This window comes from Schistocerca gregaria, unplaced genomic scaffold (genome assembly GCF_023897955.1).
Source record: "Schistocerca gregaria isolate iqSchGreg1 unplaced genomic scaffold, iqSchGreg1.2 ptg001218l, whole genome shotgun sequence".
Taxonomy (NCBI): domain Eukaryota; kingdom Metazoa; phylum Arthropoda; class Insecta; order Orthoptera; family Acrididae; genus Schistocerca; species Schistocerca gregaria.
In genome coordinates, this window is record NW_026062540.1 from 1 (window position 1) to 22,399 (window position 22,399).

Consider the following 22,399-nt stretch of genomic DNA (forward strand, 5'->3'; position numbering starts at 1 on the left):
ACACACGCGAGACAGATTTACTTTTGCCTGCTAGATTGTTCTCACCTCTTAAATATCCAGCCCTTTCAATATCTAACCCTAATTCTGAAACATATGTTCTTAAATTGGTTATCTTTCTGTTCTCTAGTTCAGCATTCTTTCTTAATATTCCTATTACTCCTTTATTGTCTACATATAATAATACCTTCTTACCTTCTAATATGTTTCTTGGTGTTTTTAATAAGCTCTTTATTTCTATTGACTTCCTTAAAGTTGAACCTCATTATGCTTCTTTATTTTTTAATGTAGAACTAGATAATTAAAATCTATTAGATTCTAGTATATATATATATATGAGTTAAATAGAAAAACAAAATATAAACACATTGATAATAACAAACAACCTCTGTCTATGATAAACTGGAACAATCGTTAACAGTATGGTATAATCAGGCAGACGTTAAAGTGTAATTGATTGATTATATAAAATAAAAAATCAAATGTGAAACGTATATATATAATAGATGATATTAATAAAGGAAGTATATATATAATATATATGATATTAATAAAGGAAATATATATATAATATATATGATATTAATAAAGGAAGTATATATATAATATATATGATATTAATAAAGGAAGTATATATATAATATATATGATATTAATAAAGGAAGGTATATATTTAATATATATGATATTAATAAAGGAAGTATATATATAATATATATGATATTAATAAAGGAAGTATATATATAATATATATGATATAATAAAGGAAATATATATATAATATTATATGATATTAATAAAGGAAATATATATATAATATATATGATATTAATAAAGGAAATATATATATAATATATATGATATTAATAAAGGAAATATATATATAATATATATGATATTAATAAAGGAAATATATATATAATATATATGATATTAATAAAGGAAGTATATATATAATATATATGATATTAATAAGGAAGTATATATATAGATGAGCAAATTAATAAAAAAATCAGAGATAAAAAATGATAAGAGTTGTAGAATAGATGATTTAAATATAGTTGTAGAATAGATGATTTAAATATAGTTGTAGAATAGATGATTTAAATATAGTTGTAGAATAGATGATTTAAATATAGTTGTAGAATAGATGATTTAAATATAGTTGTAGAATAGATGATTTAAATATAGTTGTAGAATAGATGATTTAAATATAGTTGTAGAATAGATGATTTAAAATATAGTTGTAGAATAGATGATTTAAATATAATAGATTGATAATTATATAATGAATACGACCATACTAGTACAAAAGCACCGCTTCCCGTCTGATCAGCGAAGTTAACGTACTTAGGCCTAGTTAGTAATGGAATGGAAACCAGCTGTGAACTCTAGGTGTTGTATTCTTTTTTTTATTCTTTAATAAGCTATATATTATTTTTTGTTTTTTTGTTATATTAATATATTTTCTAGCTAAACTATTATGTTAATTTATGTACACAACTATGATATAGAAAAATTAATGTAATATTAAATTTAAATCTTTATATACTTAATATTTCTTTTATATCCTTTTAATTTCTTAGGTTTATATATTGAAAAATACGACCAAAAAATTTTAGATACTGTAAGGTTTTATAAATACAATAAAGATATTTATAACCAAACAATTTTTTAAACAAGTTAACTGAACAAAAAACAAAAGAAATAATATAAATAAATATATCAATACCAAAAATAAACTAGTTATATATAACTAAATATTAAATATATACAAAATATAGTCAAATAATATAACCTATTTCTCGGGGTATCGTAATAATAATAGATATAGAGAGACCACCAAACACTATGAATCCAGAAGACATACATAAGCATATAATGCAATAAATTCAAAAAAGGGCTATATGTATATAATAAATAAAAGCAACAACAATAATTAAAATGAATATTAATATAATAAGAGTTAAAGTATTAATAGACGAATTGATTATATAATTAATACAACAAATTAAAAAATAGTTTACAAAATGTTTGTAGGATTTTACAAATAGTCTATATAAATGACGTATATACAGAGAGGTGGTACAATAATATTAAATAAATTAATTAGTAATAAGCTATACAATAATAAGAAAACTGCACCAATCTGCATTAATAAATTGAAAATATAATAATGTTATACATAAAAATAGGGGTATATATATCTCATAGTGCAGATAGATTGAAACAACATGCAAAGTTAATGTATATATTAAAACTGTATATCTTATATCACTAAAACATCTTATATATAATTTTATAGATACACGATAAATAACAAGATGATAGTTTCATCAATAACTCATATTATTATCATCTCTAATTTATATAATTATATACTATATATATGGAATATACCAATTAATGTTTATTTATAATATATATAATATTAGTCATAATTCATAAAAACTCGCAAATGCTATATATTATAATACGAAATAATAATATATATACCACTCTTGATATCAAAACGTCTATAAATATTTTTACATTATGGAATGTCATGTTTATGTCATGTCTATCCTAAAATTTGTCTAAGTTATCAATAATTTTAGAATGTTTTCTTCTCATAATACCTAGAAACCCCTCTAAACCAGAATACTATTTTTTGTTATAAATGTGAATTATCAAATAACTATCATAGTAAATTGATTTTCAGTGTAGAGCATATGACTTTATAATTATTCTAATTTAGTGATTTTACAATAGATTCATGTATATCTTCAAGATATGTCACTTTTATGTTATCTAGTTTTTTGGTTTATATATCAATGTCTGTTTTTTAGCATCAATATGATCTCTGTATTTTTACAACGTCAAACTCAGTAAATCATCCGTTTTCACGATTGACATGTTTTTTGATCTACAGAAACATATATAGAGATCATGTATAATGGAAATACTGATTACAAATAATATGTAGTTCATCCATAGTTAAATGGGATTGGTTGATACAAAATGTGAAAAATTGAGATATATTAACCAGATGATGATAAATCAGTGTAAAAATCAACACTGCAATTAAATGAGATAAAATTGATTTAACTACTAATAACTATTACATTTATCCTTATTCCTATACGATATATATTTATTATCTATAGTCATATTATTTATCAATATTGTACGACAACCTATACTCGCTCCACTATCATATATATATTCTGGATTCTGTCTATCACGTGACAATCTATATTCGGTTTTTTGTAGCCAGCCATCTCATTTTTCTAGCTGATAAAGCTACTATACACAAAATTATTAAGATGTTATATATAAATCTAATGAAATAAGGATGATAACTGAAAAAAACTTAACTATTGGGTTTATAGTATTTTTTGCTATCTACTTGATTACGAATAGCCTTGAGATAATGTTTCACATGAAGAATTAAATTAGTGGGCAATGAAGTATAGCCAGCCGAACTAGTCGGTAGCTCTTTATACCTTCAGAGATATATCTCGAGTGGTTGTACTAATATAAGCAACATAGGTTTATCTCATTTATAAGATTTGCAGATATAATGGGACCAACAACACAGAGAATTATTGTCAAGAAACGAAGGTACTGCAAAAACACTATGTCTATATCTCTATAGTTAGATACCTAATCATCTGATATGTTATTTGGTCTTTTATTATTTGTCCGTTCTATTGATAGTTGTTTATAGTAATTTGATCATCAATTTATTTGTTTTATTGATTGTTTTTTTTCTTAATTTATTATATATAATAAAAAGATAGGCACAGAACAGAGTAGGCCAACATTGTCTAAGAAGGAGTACAAAAGAACTAAGATGCTTTAGACAGTAAATGATAGGATGTTAAAGCTCAAATTAATTGTTTAAAAAAAATCCAAGGGTACCATTAGACAGGCCTGACCAGAAGATAAACCTCTAACGGCAAAACAATATTTTTCTAAATTGAAGCCAAATTACAATCAAAATAAAATAACTAATAAAAACATTTACCAGAAAAAATCATTGGATTATCTATGAGAAGAAGGGCTTGACACTACTATAATCGATAATAAATATGGTTACGTGATAAATGTTTGTAATTTTGACAGAGTGAATAGATGTGAAATGAATAATTGTGAAATAGAATAGATAGAAACTAAAAAGACGAGGGAGGAGGAAGTATTGACATCTAAATATGGTTAAAAGTAAGGCCGATCAAAAAATATTGTTGTGTGGTAGAGATTACTAATTTTAGTAACCAATAATAAATTTGTAAATTTTATAAAATAGCTATTGGTTGTGATAGAAAATAGTTGAAGAAGACGCTAGAAAAAAGTTATCCAGTACTGTAAATATAAAGAGGTTGAACTATTTATTGGTAATCGTGGTTGTACTAGTTGAGATTAGAATGTTTTTGACAGAGGTGGATAATTGCTTGGAATTTGTGAATCTGAGTTGAACAAGCAGTTAGTCAATTGAGACAAAATAATGGAAGAATGAATACTGTAATGATCTAAGAATATGGTGTAACATTGATGGTCAGATGAGTAGTGTTACGTTAAGTGGTGTTAATCAGTCTGATTTTCCTGTAGACATTACAAGAATTAATGATACACTAGAAACCTTAGTATTGACAAAGGCGAACCTAATAGGTGAAATTCCAAATAAGATTTATGAGTTGACAAAATCAATATATTTATATCTGCAAGGGAATAAGTTTAACGGTGATTTAAATGATAATATTAGAAGTCTGATTAAATTAGATCATCTTAACCTAGATGGATCGAAGCTGTCTGATCCGATACCTGATAGTTTATACTCACTGAATAAATTGAAAGAGCTGTATTTATGAGGAACAGGTTCAATAATAATTTAAATGAAATAATATTAGAAATTTGAATAAATTATCGGGTCTTGATTTAAGTAAGTAGATAAAATTTGTCTGGATCAATAGCTGATGGTCTATATTCACTAAATGAGTTGCAATATCTAATACTAAAAGGTAAAAACTTTGATAGTAGTTTAAACGATAATATTAAAAATGTGAGGTTATGTTATCTTGATTTAAGTGGATTAAATCAGTCTGGATCGATACCTGATGGATTATATTCATTGGCTGAATTAATATGTTTGGATCTTTTAGAAAATAATATTAATGGTAGTTTATCGTCTAATATCGGTAAGTTGATTGAGTTAAATAGTCTAGATCTGAGTATTAATGAACTAAGTGGCACTATACCAAATGACATTGGTAATTTAGCTAATCTCGAAGTTTTAGAAATCAAAGAGAATGAGTTTGAAGGTGATATTTCTGATTTGAGTGGTCTGAAAAAATCAACCAACGAATATGATAACACTAGCTCAATAAAACATAATCTGAATGCAGCACATGATGATGAAATGTTACCTCAATTTATTAGTAAGGAAAAGTGTTCGATTAGACCTGTGAGTGAACTATACAATAATATTATACTATGTAAATACAGTGATAAACATATAGATAAATAATTAGTTGATTGAATATTTTATACATATGGATTGAAGGCGATTGTTATGATGATGGTGTATATAGCTGAGATAGAGATAATGTTAAATTAAAATTTGAAATTATGCCGTATATATGTATGCAAGATAGTAGATAGATTATCTAGATAAGAATAGCAATGAAATATAATTTAAGATATTGATAGTTAATATAGAGTATTATTTTAATTGTATATAGTTTAAAATATATAATAAGAGAATAAAGATGAGAGACATGAGACAAAATTAAAATAGATAATTTAAAACATTATATAGGACATATTACGAAATATATGTGATAAAATAATAATGTTGATATATATGACAGAAAAGATATAATTAGAATGAATATTTTGAGATGTATGTTTATTTTGTGAATATTTATTATAGATTAATGTATTGATATATTTTAAAGGGCTGTATTGGGTTAATAATAGAGGTTATAGAGAATGGGGTAGTTTGATAAGATTTTAGTTAATATAAATAAATAATATTGTGTGAATTAGACTATTATTTAATTAAAAAAATTTAGTGAATTATATGGTATTGTTTAACATTATATAAAAGAGAGAAAGAGATTTATTGAAGATCAAAGAATAATTGTTATTTATAGATTAGATAAAATATAAAATATATGAATATGAAGTAGGATATTGATTGAAATAATCAAGATATAATTCAGTTAGATAGGAATAAAAAGAATGGGATATAAAGTTATAAAGATATGAGATATTAATATCATAAATATTGTTATTATTATTATTTGTTTATCTAGAGATCTAATGTAAAAAGAAATATAGAAATGAATAGATTTGTGGAATAGTTTGAGGTAGAATAGAAATGAATATACATATAATAGGTAGAATGTGAATAGAATATCTAAAAGAAATAGGTATGTTTATATAATAAAAAAAGTAGGTGTATAATATAAATAGGATGAAATTGTGAATAAAGATAAAAAAATGAAATTAGAATATATATAAAGTAGTAAATAAATAATATGGTATTATATGACGGAGGTATAGAAGAAAATAAATAATGAAGATATATGAAGAGAAAAAATTATAGTTAATAAATGAGAGAGGGATTAGAAAAAAAGTAATATAGTAATAATTGAGATATAAAATAAATAACGAATATAGAATATGGGATTGTGGGGATAGAAGATGAAAAGAGGCATATAGTTTGGGTATGAGGATAAGAAGTAATAAAAAAAAAAGAATAGATACATATATATACGATATAGATTAGATAGATATAGATAGTATGAACAGGGATTTATAGAAAATAATATGAATAGGTAATATGATATAATGAAGAACGTATAGACAGTATTGTGAATCTGTGGATATATAAATAATATGGTGCTGTATGAATATGTGTGATAGTATATAGTTAGTGTGAGTATGTATAGAGTGTGTGGATAATCTAGATAATGTGATTGTGAGTATTTGTATGTATAATATGAATGATGTGATTATGAGTGTATAGATAAGACGATATATGTATTGGGGTATGAGTATATGCGCAATAGAAGGATAATATAAATGAACAAGGTGATTGATATGGGTAGATGTATGAGTATGTAGACAATATGAATTGAGATCTAATATTGTATGAATAAGGTATGAGTAGAGTGTGTAGATAGATATATCAAAAATGATGTGTGAGATAGATGATATTTATAAGAATAGATAATAGGTATAGAATGGCATGTTGAAATGGAGAAGATGTGAATAATATGGTTGATAAATGATATATAATATGATTAATAAATAATATATATATATATACTATGATTAATAAATAATATATATATATATATATACTATGATTAATAAATAATATATATATATATATACTATGATTAATAAATAATATATATATATACTATGATTAATAAATAATATATATATATACTATGATTAATAAATAATATATATATATATATATACTATGATTGATAGAATATGAATAGTGTTATAATAGAATATATGTAGGGATGTTACGATATAATAGAAGAATAGATATAGATAATAATATAGAAAAGAGAGTATACAGATAGTATGAATAGGAATAAACAATTAATTAGATAGATAGAATAAATATATATAGAATATGAACATGACATAATGATAGAAGAAGTATGTAGATAGTTGATGTATGTTGAAAAATATAAAAAAATAGTTATGATAGAGTTTGCGGATGGCATAGTTAGAATGTTATAGAGGTTGAGAGTATATAGAATAATATGAGTTGATGAAGAGTGTATGAATATAGTAAAGAGTGTTTGTATGTAGAATAATATGGGCAAAATAAAAGAATGGATATAGCTATAAAAAAATATGAATATGAGTTGAATTTAAAGTGAATATTACAAAAGAGGATATGATAATATGATGATAAAATATATAGATAGGACGGAGTGATGTAATGGTAGAATAAAATAATATGATAGAAGAATAGGTAAAAATATGATAATGTGGAATAAAAGATGATAGTGTAGGACAATAGAGTAGGATAAAAATTATTGAGATAGTATAATATCATGATAATAGGGTAGAGAGTATGTGTGTGAATAGGTATGATGTTATGTGAATGTATATAGAGATATGATATTATGTGAATGTATAGAGAGGTATGATGTTATGTGAATGTATAGAGAGGTATGACGTTATGTGAATGTATAGAGAGGTATGATGTTGTGTGAATGTATAGAGAGGTATGATGTTGTGTGAATGTATAGAGAGGTATGATGTTGTGTGAATGTATAGAGAGGTGTATGATATTGTATGAATATATAGAGAGATATGATGGTATGTGAGTGTGTGGAGAGGTATGATGTTGTATGAATATATAGAGAGATGTGATTGTATGTGAGTGTGTGGGAAGGCGTGATGTTGTATGGGTGTGTGAAGAGGTATAATGTATAGAAAAGAATATGTGTGTATATGAATATAAAAAAGTATGAAGAATTAAATGTGAAGTAAATAAAATGGAAGGAATAACATAATATATGATAGAATGGATAATGTGATAATAGAAAATATAAGACAAGATAAAGAGATGTGACAATAGAATATAGATAATATAAGAAGAATAGATAACTAATGATAAGAGAATAATATAATAAAATGATTATGGTAGATATTTATGGTGTATAGAATGTACAGATAGTTATAATTCAGATTGATTAGGTGTATATAGTTATGACTTGAATTGGGGAAATGTGGGTAATATGAATAATAGGGGTAGATAATATAGTAAATAATGAGTGATGTATATGTATGTATTATTGAATATGAGTTTGTGTATATATATGTATGTATGTATATGTATATATATATATAAGTATGATATTATGAATATATAGGTAGAGTATTATTGATATGATAATGTAGATAAGAATATATATAGTGTGACAAAATTGCAAAAAGGTGTGTATATAAGATTACATGCGTATGTATAGTGATTATTGTATTGTATATGAATAGTGAGGTAGAGAGTACATGCATATATAGATTGTATAACAGAGATTGAATATGTCAATAATATAGTATAAATAAGTTGATAAGATTGAATAGGGATAGAATAATGAGAATAGAAATTGATAATGAATGAGAGAAGAAAAGATAGGGTAGAGAGTTGTGATGATAGAATAGGATGATAAAATATAATGTGAGAATAAAGTGATAGGAGAGATTAGTATGATGGAATGATATGTGTGAAAGGTTTATGGTGAGTAGGAGTATATAGTTATGATAGAGAACATTATATGGATGAATAGAGATGGATAGTAAATAGTATGTATGATAAGGTAATAGTAAATGATAAATGGTGTGTGAATAATATTGTTAGAGATGGTGTATATGGAGAGTACGTGGATACTACAATATGATTGTGGGTATATGAATAGAGTAGGACAATGATATTTCAGGTGAATAATACAATGGAATAATGAATATATAAATTGTGCGATGTGGAATTATATATGGATAATGTGATAGAGTGTATAGTGGTATATAGAATAGATAATATAAGCTGAATATGATGAAGTTGTAGAATTTGAGATGAGTATGTAGAATAGAATGAGAAGAGTAGGTGAATGTAAGTTGAAAGTGAATGAAAATATATTAGCAGTGTGAAGAGTTAGAATAATGGGCTAAGATGGAGAGAATAACTGAATTAAGAAGAGATATAAATTAAGGAGGGTAAATATAGATAGTATGATAGAAGGGATTATAATAAATAGTTATGATTTAAGTTGAATAAAAATGGATATGGGTAATTTATGTTGATTAAGAGTAGATGGTTATGATGAAGAATGAATATTGATGAATGAGGGTGAATTATAAAGTAGGTGGATAGTGTCAATAAAGAGGTACATAATACGTAATCAGAATGATATATGTGAAATATGTAAAATATGTTTGTGTATATATGAGTGTAAGTGTGAAGGTGATATTATGAGTATGTGTAGATAGTATTGCTGTGATAGTTTAGTTAGAGTTTGTGAATAACATGATATAATTAGAAAGGTATACGTATGATAAGATAGTGTGTGTGAATAGTGGGATAGATAATGTGTGAGGGGATATAAAATGGATAATGAAGATTGAATATGTGGATAGTGATGCAGGATTTAATAGAGCAGGGGTAGTATAAATAGAAGATGATATAGAAGATAATAATGGATAATAAATTATATATAGATACTGTTGGGCATAATATTGCCAGTATGCATAAATAGAGGGTATTGTTGATTGTGATGGTATTATTAATGTATGTGAGTAATATTATTACAATACTATGAGAGTGTGTGTCTGTGAATATTGTTAAGAAAGGCGTGTGTGTGTAGAATATGTAGATAATATGATATGATAATGAGTATGTGATTTGTATAGTATGGAATTACATGTGAATAGTATGATAAGGTTGTAAATATACCAGAGTTGTATGACGTAAAATAAAGTGTGGATAGTGTGATAGAAGGTTAGTGATATGTGAAGTCGATAGGATAAATTGAAGATGATAGAGAAATATAGTTTGAGAGAAGTAGGTGAAATTTGAGAGAAGGAGAGTAAGAAAGAAGTTGATAATGAATGAGAAGATAAGATAGGATAGAGAAATATGATAATTGAATAGGATAATGAAAGATAATATGAAAATAGAGTGGTAGGAGAGGATAATATGATAAAGTAAGGGTGAGATACATACAGGTGATAGAGGGTGGGTAGGAGGAGATAGTTATGATAGAAAGAGTATGACGTGTATAGGGATAGATAATAGATAACATGAATATGAGATGACAATAGTGAATAATGAGTATTGTATGAATAATATTATTAAATGTGATATGGTCATTATCTGCGAATAATAATATTATTGAGTATGATATTGTGAGTGTGCTTGCAGGGTATGTGAATAGTAAGATAAAATTATGAGTATATAGATAATATGATGATGATGTGTATGAATAATATGATGTGATTTCAAGTAAATTGTATAATGTAGAATTATGTATAGATTGTGTGATAAGATATAGGAGGAATAAATGGATACAGATATTATAAAAAAGATAATATAGATATGATTTGAATCAAGGGAATATATGATGAGATGATAATATAAGAAAGAGTATGATGATATGATGATAAAAGATAGATAAAATATAGATAAATAAGATAGAATGATATGGTAATAGAATGTGATAATATGATATGATATATTTGATCAAAGCATAAACAGATTCAGGTGTTTAGTCTCAAAAAATTGTATTAATAGACTTCAGCTAAGGAGTTGATTAATATTTATATAATATGTAAAATAGTAACATATATAAAAAATATAAAATTTCGGCAAATATTTATAGTTTTGTCCAAGCTACAAGTTATTGATGTTGTAAACTAGCCAATATTGTATATCTCTCTCAGAATATTTTTTTATTAAAAGATTTTGCAAAACATTCAAAATAAACATCAACATATATTTTTTACTGTGATATATACTAGTCAATATGTAGCAATTGCCTCTATTTCTGAAAAATGCAAATTTCTTAATTATATCAAAAAAAAATAGACTGTCACCAAGAGACGTTAACCTAGATAAATGTCTGACATTATGAAAAATGCAGAAATATCATGTAAGAATTGATATTTAAAAGATTTTTTTGTTTATGATTTGTTGAGATATAAACTGAACATAAAAATAAAACTTGTCTAACTGATGTCGGAGGACAATCAATGTCATTATTGGCTGGCTATCAAATTGGATCGAATTCTGGTTGATATAATATAGAAAATAAATATCAAAATAATTATCAATTATTCTATATGATATTAATAAAATATATAAATATAATAAAATATTACATACATCCAGTTAATAATATATTTTAATGTCTTAAAATCATATATAAATTATTATAGTGATTATTAATAAAAAATAATATACAAATATCACTCATAAACTATGTTAATATGTATATAGTGTTATGTAAATATTATTGTTATATAAATGAATAAAATTATGATACAATAATAACAGCTGGATATTTATATATAATATAGAATATATAATAAAATAATAATATATGATAAATAACATTATAGAGATAAAATTAAATAATTGTATATATATAGATATGTATGTTGCATAATTAACTGACAATGTAAATTACGATATGTTGTTATATAAAAACAAGTATTTAATAATTTTATACATAATGATTATTAAAAAAATAAAATGATCACATAAACGTTATTATGAAATAGAACATATATATATATATATAATAAGATATTATGTTATAGATTATATGATATATATATATATATATGTATATGGTATGGTTATAGATAATATTAAATATATATTAATATATGGATAATAGAAGGATAAATAATACTAAAATAAAAATATAAAAGAAATAATAATATATGAATGAATATAGTAGTATGTGATAATATGTGATAATGAGGTATAACATGATAGGATAATAATATTGAGACAATGGGATAAGATAGATAATATTAGGATATAGAGTAAATGTTAATGTATAGAGAATTGTAGATTATAGGTTACATAGAGTAGAGGAGTGAGTAATGTAATATTGTTGTAGAAGTGAAATATAATGTGATATAATATTGGAATATGTGTATATACTGAATAAAAAGTATATTTATCATAATAAATAGGTATTTTTTATTTATAGATTTAGCGATATTATTGATCATTTTATAGAGATAAATATTTGATAAAAATTTAAGTTTATTCGATACTGAAACATATTTACACGTTGCAAATAGCATAAGGTATTATTGAAATAATATATTAATTATTTCAATAAAAACTTAAAAAGTTATTAGATAATTTTTATATTTACAATATAAATGAAACGTTTGCTTTAAATATAATATATATTAATACGACACATATAATATGCATTTATTTTTTATATTCAATGTGATTTATAATAAAAAAATTGGATATATTTGATTGATTTGATTTATGAAAGTAGAATATATATATATCAAATTAAAAGATAAATATTTTGATTAATTTTTTAACAAGTATAAAACAATAAATCAAAATAATATTTTGATAATTTGCAGAATAACAAATTGATAAATAAACTAGATAGAAAATATGAAAAATAAATAGGATAAAGATAGATATAAATTGATAGATATAGATTAATGTATAATCATATCTATACTTAACTAGATGAATATATAGTTTTAGAAATTTTAAAGTGGCTATTATAATAAAAATAAAAATATCTATATATTAGAATATTATAGATAATGTATCATATATAATTGTATACAGAGTGAATAAAGAAAATAATAAATTAAGACAAAAAAGAATATATGAGTGAATAATTACGAAATAGAAATGTATCTATAAAAGATAAAGAGTATTAAATATAAAATGATAATAAATTTAAATATAAATTATAGCTTTTTATATATTTTAAAATAAGGTAAATAGAAGATAAATAGAGAAAAAAATTGAAGTAAATAAAGCGTAATAATAGAAGAAACAAAGAAAAATGAGAGATTATAGGTAGTTATAATTGTGTGAAATGTATAAAATAGTACAACTTATAGATATGATAAATTGATACAATGTTTTAAATAATATAAATAACATAAGGTAGAGAAAAAAATATATATATATATATAAATGATATAGGAAGTATGTAGACATATAAATAGTATATAATAAATGAATCATAAGATAGATGATTATGATACATATTATATAGGTAGATAATATGATTGGTATTTATAAATTAAAAAATGAAGATTTTATTTATTTATATATAGATAAGAATATATATATATATATATATAGAAAATATGTGTAAAAATATATTCTGAATTATAAATGTTGTAAATAAAGAAAATAGAAGAATAAATAAAATAATAGATAAAAAAATATGGTAAGAGAAACAAATATTGATAGAAAAAAATAAAAAGAATATATTATCATAATAATAGATATCAATAAATAAAAATAAATAGTATAATGTAAATGAAAAGTAATAAGATATATGTATATAGATAATAATTATATGTATTTTTTTTTTTAAACGAGCTCAGTAAATGAATATTTTTTGAGTATTTAATATGAAAAATTATAATTAATATTTATATGTTGTAGTTGTAGTTTTTGATAAAGAAAGAGATTATACATACATAAAATATAGATTATAGTTTAATAATGAAAAGATATAAATAAATTAGAATAGATTAATAGTAGATTAAGAGAATGACAGAATAAAATGAAAATATTGAGAAAAAAATTATAAATATAGTTTTATGAATATAGATTGTTTATGAAAATAATATAGATATAATATAGATTATAATATGTATTAAAATGATAATAAATACAGATAAGAGAGGTTATATGTAGTGAATAATGTTAGAAAAAATTTTTATGGATAAGGTTAATTACGTAAATAATTAAAAACATATTAGCCGATGAAAATATTTGAAGAGAGGAAAAATAAGAAATCATTTATTATTAAGATATGAAGATGGTAAATAAGTTAGTGATAATAGCGATTATATTATTTGAAATTTCAAGAATATTTTCGATAGAAAATAACTCTTCAAAATTTGTGGCGGAGTTGAACAAGCTATTGGTAAATAATAAAATCTCAGACAACTACTGTGATGATGAAAGAATAGGTTGCAGTAGGGGTCAGATCAACAGGATTAGATTATATGCTACTGAGATATCTGCATTTCCTGTAGGGATTACAATGATTAAAGATACATTAAACAAGTTAACAATGATACAAGCAAACCTGAAAGGTAATATTCCGAATGAACTCTATGAACTGACTGAATTGCAATATCTGAATCTGAAAGGAAACAAATTTGATGGTAGCCTAAATAATAATATTAAAAATTTGAAGAAATTATATTATCTTGATTTAAGTGAATCAAATTTGTCTGGACCGATACCTAATGGTCTATATTCATTGACTGTATTGAAGTATCTGTATCTACAAGGGAACATGTTTAATGGTAGTATAAGTAATAATATTGGAAATCTGAATAAGTTATTATATCTTGATCTAAGTAACTCAAATATATCTGGACCAATACCTGATAGTCTATATTCATTAACTAAACTACAATATCTGAATCTACAATATAACAAGTTTAATAATAGTTTAAATGATAATATCAGAAATCTGAATAAATTATATCATCTTGATCTAAGTAACTCAAATATATCTGGTGAGATACCTGATGGTCTATATTCATTAACTAAACTACAATATCTGAATCTACAAAATAACAAGTTTAATAATAGTTTAAATGATAATATCAGAAATCTGAATATGTTATCATATCTTGATCTAAGTAACTCAAATATATCTGGACCAATACCTGATGGTCTATATTCATTAACAGAACTACAATATCTGAATCTACAAAATAACAAATTTAATAATAGTTTAAATGACAATATCAGAAATCTGAATATGTTATTACACCTTAACTTAAGCAACTCAAATATATCTGGACCAATACCTGATGGTCTATATTCATTAACTAAACTACAATATCTGAATCTACAATATAACAAGTTTAATAATAGTTTAAATGATAATATCAGAAATCTGAATATGTTATTACACCTTAACTTAAGCAACTCAAATATATCTGGACCAATACCTGATGGTCTATATTCATTAACTAAACTACAATATCTGAATCTACAATATAACAAATTTAGTAGTAGTTTAAATGATAATATCAGAAATCTGAATATGTTATCATATCTTGATCTAAGTAACTCAAATATATCTGGTGAGATACCTGATGGTCTATATTCATTAACTGAGTTAGAACATATGGAATTAGGAGGTAACAAATTTAATAATAGTTTAAATGATAATATCAGAAATCTGAATAAGTTATCATATCTTAATTTAAATGAATTAAAACTGTTTGGTAAGATACCTGATGGTCTCTACTCGCTGACTGAATTGCAACATCTGTATTTGGGAGGTAACAAATTTAGTGGTAGTTTAAATGACAATATCAGAAATCTGAATAGGTTATCATATCTTGATCTAAGTAACTCAAATATATCTGGTGAGATACCTAATGGTCTATATTCATTAATTGAGTTAGAACATATAGAATTAGGAGGCAACAAATTTAATAATAGTTTAAATGACAATATCAGAAATCTGAATAAATTATATTATCTTGATCTAAGTAACTCAAATATATCTGGACCAATACCTGATGGTCTATATTCATTGACTAGGTTGAAGTATCTGAATCTAAAATGGAACAAATTTAACAATAGTTTAAATGATAAGATTAAATCTCTGAGTGAATTATATCATCTTGATCTAAGTAACTCAAATATATCTGGACCAATACCTAATGGTCTATATTCATTAACTAAACTACAATATCTGAATCTACAATATAACAAGTTTAATAATAGTTTAAATGACAATATCAGAAATCTGAATATGTTATATCATCTAAATTTAAGTAACTCAAATATATCTGGTGAGATACCTGATGGTCTATATTCATTAACTAAACTACAATATCTGAAGCTACAAAATAACAAATTTAGTAGTAGTTTAAATGATAATATCAGAAATCTGAATATGTTATCATATCTTGACCTAAGTAACTCAAGTATATCTGGTGAGATACCTGATGGTCTATATTCATTAACTAAACTACAATATCTGAATCTAAAAAATAACAAATTTAACAATAGTTTAAATGATAATATCAGAAATCTGAATATGTTATCATACATTGATCTAAGTAACTCAAATATATCTGGACCAATACCTAATGGTCTATATTCATTAACTAAACTACAATATCTGAATCTAAAAAATAACAAATTTAGTAGTAGTTTAAATGATAATATCAGAAATCTGAATATGTTATCATATCTTGATCTAAGTAACTCAAGTATATCTGGACCAATACCTGATGGTCTATATTCATTAACTAAACTACAATATCTGAATCTACAATATAACAAGTTTAATAATAGTTTAAATGATAATATCAGAAATCTGAATATGTTATCATACATTGATCTAAGTAACTCAAATATATCTGGTGAGATACCTGATGGTCTATATTCATTAACTAAACTACAATATCTGAAGCTACAAAATAACAAATTTAGTAGTAGTTTAAATGATAATATCAGAAATCTGAATATGTTATCATATCTTGATCTAAGTAACTCAAATATATCTGGTGAGATACCTGATAGTCTATATTCATTGACTGAATTAAAACATCTGAATCTACAATATAACAAATTTAATAATAGTTTAAATGATAATATCAGAAATCTGAATATGTTATCATATCTTGATCTAAGTAACTCAAATATATCTGGACCAATACCTGATGGTCTATATTCATTAACTAAACTACAATATCTGAAGCTACAACATAACAAATTTAATAATAGTTTAAATGACAATATCAGAAATCTGAATATGTTATCATACATTGATCTAAGTAACTCAAATATATCTGGACCAATACCTGATGGTCTATATTCATTAACTAAACTACAATATCTGAATCTACAACATAACAAATTTAGTAGTAGTTTAAATGATAATATCAGAAATCTGAATAAGTTATCATATCTTAATTTAAATGAATTAAAACTGTTTGGTAAGATACCTGATGGTCTCTACTCGCTGACTGAATTGCAACATCTGTATTTGGGAGGTAACAAATTTAGTGGTAGTTTAAATGATAATATCAGAAATCTGAATATGTTATCATATCTTGATCTAAGTAACTCAAATATATCTGGTGAGATACCTAATGGTCTATATTCATTAACTAAACTACAATATCTGAAGCTACAAAATAACAAATTTAGTGGTAGTTTAAATGACAATATCAGAAATCTGAATATGTTATCATATCTTGACCTAAGTAACTCAAATATATCTGGTGAGATACCTGATGGTCTATATTCATTAACTAAACTACAATATCTGAAGCTACAAAATAACAAATTTAGTGGTAGTTTAAATGACAATATCAGAAATCTGAATATGTTATCATATCTTGACCTAAGTAACTCAAATATATCTGGTGAGATACCTGATGGTCTATATTCATTAACTAAACTACAATGTCTGAAGCTACAAAATAACAAGTTTAATAATAGTTTAAATGACAATATCAGAAATCTGAATATGTTATATCATCTTGATCTAAGTAACTCAAGTATATCTGGTGAGATACCTGATGGTCTATATTCATTAACTAAACTACAATATCTGAAGCTACAAAATAACAAATTTAGTAGTAGTTTAAATGATAATATCAGAAATCTGAATATGTTATCATACATTGATCTAAGTAACTCAAATATATCTGGTGAGATACCTGATAGTCTATATTCATTAACTAAACTACAATATCTGAAGCTACAATATAACAAATTTAGTAGTAGTTTAAATGATAATATCAGAAATCTGAATATGTTATCATATCTTGATCTAAGTAACTCAAATATATCTGGTGAGATACCTGATGGTCTATATTCATTAACTAAACTACAATATCTGAATCTACAATATAACAAGTTTAATAATAGTTTAAATGACAATATCAGAAATCTGAATATGTTATATCATCTTGATCTAAGTAACTCAAATATATCTGGACCAATACCTGATGGTCTATATTCATTAACTAAACTACAATATCTGAAGCTACAAAATAACAAATTTAGTGGTAGTTTAAATGACAATATCAGAAATCTGAATAAGTTATCATATCTTGATCTAAGTAACTCAAATATATCTGGTGAGATACCTAATGGTCTATATTCATTAACTAAACTACAATATCTGAATCTACAAAATAACAAATTTAGTGGTAGTTTAAATGATAATATCAGAAATCTGAATATGTTGTATCATCTTGATCTAAGTAACTCAAATATATCTGGTGAGATACCTGATGGTCTGTATTCATTAACTGAGTTAGAACATATGGAATTAGGAGGTAACAAATTTAATAATAGTTTAAATGATAATATCAGAAATCTGAATATGTTATCACATCTTAACTTAAGCAACTCAAATATATCTGGACCAATACCTAATGGTCTATATTCATTAACTAAACTACAATATCTAGACCTTACAGGTAACAGTATTGATGGTATTTTGTCATCTAGGATTGGTAATATGATTATGTTAACTAGTCTAAATCTGAGTTTTAATCAATTAAGTGGAATTATACCAAATGAAATCAGTAATTTAATCAACCTGAAAGATTTAGAAATGAGAGAGAATCAATTTGACGGTATTATTCCTGACCTGAGTCCTCTAAAATATTTGGTAACTATGAATATTAGCTCAACAAAACATACTCTGAATGTAAGTTGTAATGATAAAATGTTACCTCCACATATTACTAAAAACAGATGTTTTATTGGACCTGTGAATAGATTGTGCAATAATATTATAAATTGTCAATACAACTTTATAGATAAATCATCAATTGGTTCAATAGTATATATAAATAGATTAAAAATAATTATTATGATGATAATATGCAGAGGTGTAACAGAAATGATATTAAATTAGAATTTAGAGTTATGATATTTATATAATGATATAATAAAATATATAGAGAGAGTTATAAAAATATAGATAATTTGAATTAAAATATTAATATTTATTTAATATAAGATTTATTGTTATAGTTTATTATATATAAAATAATATGTATATATAATAAAATGATATAGAATTAAAATATAAAAAATAAAATATGAAATATTATGAAATTTATATAATAAGATGTTATTGATATATAAAAGATGATGATGTTAAAATAAATAAAATATTAGTTTTAGAATAAATATAAGATATATTTATTATATATTAATGTATTGATATATTTTATATGTATATATTAAAGTGGTTTTTTTAATAATTATAGAATAATATAATATATAATAATAGAGTTTTAAGTTAATATTATTAATAATAATATTATATAAATTATTATTAAAAAAAGTTTATTATTTGATTAGATTAAAAGAATTTAATCGATTATATAATATTATAGAAAAGACTTATTAAAGATTAAATAAGAAATAGATATTATTTATATATTAGAATATAAAATATATATGAATATGATATATATGTTAATTAAAATAAATATAATTTAGTTAGGTAATAGAATAAAAAGAATGAGATATAAGAATATATATATATATATGAGGAGGTATTGATATTATAAATATTTATTTATTATATAGATTTGATGTAATTATGACAAAGTTATTAACTAAGATGAATATAAATGAGATGATATAAAAAGATGAATAGTTTGAAGTAAAATAAAAATGAGTGTATATAAGAGATAGAATATGATAGAAGAGATAAAAGAGATAAGTATATATAATAAAAAAATAAAATAAATATATATGTGAGTACTAGAAATAATTAATATGATTGTGAAATTATGTGTATATAAATTGAGATATGATGAGATATAAGAGGCAAATGATGTATGTGGATAATTTAAAATGTATGAATATTATATGAATAATATGGTTGTGAGAGAATGAGTATGTATGTGTATGAATAATATGAAGATGAATATATATATATATAATGTGTGTAGGGTGTGTGTGAGATAGGATAGTTGAGGATGTATGTATTTAGATATGTGTATATGAATTAAGATAGACAGATAGGATTGTATATTTATAAGATTGAATGACAATTGGCATATATGAATATAACGAGAGGTATGATAGCGTATGGATAGTATAAATTGTGATAAAATTTAATGGTTGTAGATAATATGAATAATGATTGATGATGGTATATATGTTTGTGGATGAATTGAGATAGGATGATATATGTAGGTTGGTGGATAATATTGTATGTGATAAAATAAATAGTGTTATGAGTGTGTGTATATGTATGAATGATGTATATTGTGAATATATATAGAGATAAGACGAATAAATAATATAATTGTATGTATATGAGAAATGAAGAAAGTTTATATATAGATGAGATAAAAGGATGATATGATGTTATATAGAAAGATGATGTATTTTAGATGTGAATAGTTTGAAGGATATAAATGTATGTAGAATTTATATAAGTGTGTGAGGTGTATCGAGATTGTAGATAGCATGAATTAAGATGTGATTGTGTATAGAGATGATGAGATGTAAATAGATTATAAATAAATGAAATGATTATGAATATGAATAAGGAGGTATGAATAGATATGAATAAATAAGATATGAATATGAGAGTATGTAAATAGAATGAGATATGCAAGGGTATATAGATAATATAAATTAAGATGTGGTGATGGGATTTTATATGTAGAGTATATAGATGATATGAATTGAGATGTGATGATGTGAGTATGAATAGATAGATAGAATGAGATGTATAAAGTAGGTAAATAGTGTGAATTGAGATATTGTATGGTGCGTGATATATATATAGAGTATATAGATAATTATAGATAATATGTGAGATAGAAGTGATATTTGAAGAAGAATAGGTATAGAATATTATGCTGTAATGAATAAGATATAATATGATAAAGAGATGATATATATATATATAGATAATTATGATGATAGAGTATGTGAAGAGAGATAATGTGATATAATAGAAAAGCAGATATGAATAGTATAACATAAAAAAGAGAGAGTATAGATAATATGAGTAAAAATATATAATTGATTAGATAGAATAGATATAGATAGAATATGAACATGATATAATGAAGAATGTATAGATAGTTGATATGGACTGAAAAGTATAAGAATAATTATGATAGAGATGTATGATTAGAGTATGATAGAGATTGAGAGTATAAGGTAATATGAGTTGTTGAAAAATGTATAGATATAAGTTACAAAGGGTTTGTGTAAATGTAATATGAGTGAAGATACAGAGATAAAAAAAATATAGATAAGATATGAATTTAAGAAAAGAAGATATAAGATAGAATATAATAAGATGATGATAAAATATAGGATAGAATAATATAATAAAATATGATAGTAAAATACGATATTATAATAGAATAATGAGAGATGATATGATAGTGTGGGATAGAAGAAGGTATTGTAGTGTGAGATAATAGTAAAAGATAAGAATATTGAGATAATAGGATAGGATAATATGATAGAATAATAGAGAATAGATATGTTTGAGATTCAATATTGTATATGTTTTGATGTGTGATAGTGTATGAATGTGTTTTGATGTGTGATAGTGTATGAATGTGTTTTGATGTGTGATAGTGTATGAATGTGTTTTGGTGTGTGATA

General features: G+C 23.5%; 2 protein-coding genes and 1 pseudogene across 2 annotated transcripts; all 3 read left to right on the forward strand.

Annotated features, from left to right (window-relative positions):
* Positions 1-1,287: 1,287 nt before the first annotated feature.
* Positions 1,288-1,404, forward strand: LOC126329794 (5S ribosomal RNA; annotated as a pseudogene).
* Positions 1,405-4,538: 3,134 nt separating this feature from the next.
* On the forward strand, positions 4,539-5,593 carry LOC126329788 (uncharacterized). Its single transcript, XM_049996206.1, has 3 exons — positions 4,539-4,837; positions 5,014-5,440; positions 5,540-5,593. The coding sequence occupies exons 1-3, from the start codon at positions 4,539-4,541 to the stop codon at positions 5,591-5,593; spliced, it is 780 nt and encodes a 259-aa protein (XP_049852163.1).
* Positions 5,594-14,558: 8,965 nt separating this feature from the next.
* Positions 14,559-21,050, forward strand: LOC126329790 (uncharacterized). Its single transcript, XM_049996207.1, has 2 exons — positions 14,559-19,454; positions 20,949-21,050. Exons 1-2 carry the CDS (start codon positions 14,559-14,561, stop codon positions 21,048-21,050), a joined length of 4,998 nt encoding a protein of 1,665 aa, XP_049852164.1.
* Positions 21,051-22,399: the final 1,349 nt, after the last annotated feature.